The sequence below is a fragment of the Crocuta crocuta genome, unplaced genomic scaffold (genome assembly GCF_008692635.1).
Source record: "Crocuta crocuta isolate KB4526 unplaced genomic scaffold, BGI_CrCroc_1.0 scaffold334, whole genome shotgun sequence".
NCBI lineage: Eukaryota > Metazoa > Chordata > Mammalia > Carnivora > Hyaenidae > Crocuta > Crocuta crocuta.
Window position 1 is genome coordinate 3,416,038 of NW_027533260.1, and position 2,346 is coordinate 3,418,383.

Below are 2,346 nucleotides of genomic sequence, written 5' to 3' on the forward strand. Positions count from 1 at the left end.
CAGCCAGCCCCCCTCACCCCCCCCCCGTCCGGTGTAGGAGCTTCCCAGCCCTGCCCCCTGCCAGGCCCGGGGCTCACTTGGCTCTCTCCCGAGGCTCGATCATGTTTCTCTTCTGGAAGCTCTTGAACCGGTCGCGGAGGATGTTGCCTTCGGGCTGCGGGACAGAGAGGAAGCCTCAACGGGGGGGCCCTATGACCTCTCTACGGGCACGGCCTGGCCCCTGGGGAGGACGGTGGTGGGTGTGGATGCGCAGACTATCTGTGCTGGGGGTGCGGGGATCAGCGGGAAGGAGCAGAGGGCACGCCAGGCAGGGGTGAAGGCCAGGGGACACAGGACACAGCGCCCAGTTGGCTCGGTGCTGACGCAGAGCTGGGCGGTGCCCCAAGGCAGGTTGCACCGTGCAGCGGCCGCGGGGAGAAGCCCAGGGTCCCTGGGCGCCGCAGCAGGTTCTGAGCCGGGCGGGGACAAGGCCCATTCCGGGCTTTGGAAAGACCTCTCTGGGACTGAAGAGGGGAAAGGCGGGGCTGTGAGACCAGGGGTCGGGGGAGAAAGGCCTTCTGGGGGTCACGAGCTCGAACCAGCACACCCCGAGGACCCTGTGCCCTCAGCCCCCAGGCATCAGCCCAGCCGGCCCGACCCGGGGGCAGCCGTGATGTCGCCCACAGCCCCTGGGGGCACGGGGAGCAAGGATGGGGATCATCACTGGGCACAGGGCCCCCCCCCAGCACATCCCCCCTGCAAGCAGGTACCTTCAGGGTCCTCAGAGAGCCCGAGAGCTCTGAGCTGAGCTGCACGTCGATGTCGGGGTCCTGGTACCTGGAGAGCACGGGCGAGGGGTGCCCGGAGGGTGAGCCGGGCCGGGGGCAGCATCCAAAGGCCCCACTGGGGCTTGCAGCCCTTTGAGAACATGGGGCTCCTGGGGGCCAGGATGGCCTCCNTCAGTCTTCTTCTCCATGGCGGCCGGGCGCATGGCCATGACCGAGGCCTCAGCTCCCTCGGCCTGCTCCCCTCCAGCCTCGGGCCCCTTGTCTTGGCCGGGCTCCCCCTCCCCGTCGGACTCCTCTAGCAGCCCCTGGCACATCTCCTGGAATGCAGACTCCTGGGGGGTGGAGGGGGAAGAAGTAGNTGCTGAGGCAAGCCTGTAAAGACAGGAAAAACAGCGGGGGCAGCCACGGGAAGGTGGGAACGGGGGGCGAATGGAACGTTCGAGCGCTGGTGAGGGCCGCGCGGCTGCAGCGGGGGATCCCCGAGGCGCGAGGCCCCGGTCTCTGGAGCAGCTTCAGCGAAGAGCAGACGGGCTGCTGCCTCCGGTCCTGGCCCAGCATCTGTCAGCCCTGACCGAACCCCCTCTGCTCGCCGGCAACCTCACCCCAACGCTCGCCATGACGGACTCTCTGCCCTCGGCGGGTAAGGAGAAGCCCCCTCGTTCTTGGGGGGCCGCGAGACACACTCCTACCATGAATGAGGCTGAGCAGCACCCGCCCCAGCATCCTGCGCCTTCTCCGTCTCTGAGTCTCTCTGGGAGCCCATGCCCTCCCGGAGGCGGCTCGTCCTCCATTCACGACCCCAGAGTTCACGGACCCCGCGACACAAACAGGGCTCTCCCGGCCAAGCGTCCACATCACTCAACTACCCTGGGTTGACCTTTGGTCGAAGCTCTGACGTCCCCTCCTCTGGGAAGCCTTCCCTGACCCCCCAACTCCCAAGCCCCCCACTGGACCACGAGCCCCAGGAGGGAACCAACCACGGCCAGGTGCCCAGGTGTGTACGTGCACGCGCGTGTGCACGCATGCGCTGCCCAGAGCCGCGTACCTGGTGGTCCTCAAAGGATGGGTTGTAGGAGGCCCCAGCGGGCGTCACCTCCACGGCAGGGACCTGGGAGGGCTTGACGTGCAGACGCGGCGGCCGCTGGAGGACAAGGCAGGATGAGGCCTGGGAGCCCTGTCCTCAGGCCGGGTGAGCCCCCCGCAGGCAGGGGCGCGGCCTGCCCTCCCTGAGAGTCCCGGTGACCCCCGTGGGAGCCGCAGTTGCGGACGAGGGCACGAGGCTGCCTCTGTCACTGAGAGCAGGGCGCAGGTGACACAGGGCTGATGAAGACCCCTAGGGTGGCCCCGGGCCCTGCAGGGCCTGTGACAAATGCAGGAGGTGGCACCTGGGTGGTGCGGTCAGTTAAATGTCCGACTCTTGGTTTGGGTTCAGGTCCTGATTCCGGTTTGTGGGTTCAAGCCCCGCAGCGCGCTCTGCTCTGACAGCACGGAGCCTGCTTGGGATTCGCCCCTCCCTCCCACTCTCTCTCAGAAACAAACATTAAAAAAAAAAAAAGGAAAAAAAACTGCAAGAACCAGG

The 2,346-nt window shown here is 67.0% G+C and overlaps 1 protein-coding gene and 1 non-coding gene across 2 annotated transcripts in view; both read right to left on the bottom strand.

Moving 5' to 3' along the window:
* Positions 1-73: 73 nt before the first annotated feature.
* NOP53 (NOP53 ribosome biogenesis factor) overlaps positions 74-2,346 on the bottom strand; it is a gene marked incomplete at its 5' end in the record, with an annotated part of 7,417 nt that continues 5,144 nt past the window's right edge. Inside the window, 4 exon segments of the mRNA XM_077747178.1 lie at positions 74-154; positions 750-935; positions 938-1,139; positions 1,634-1,908. Of these exon segments, the coding sequence (XP_077603304.1) occupies positions 74-154; positions 750-935; positions 938-1,139; positions 1,634-1,908 (744 nt within the window).
* On the bottom strand, positions 600-709 carry LOC144217805 (small nucleolar RNA SNORD23). The gene has a single exon (XR_013330959.1). It is a non-coding gene; the product is annotated as a small nucleolar RNA SNORD23 (small nucleolar RNA).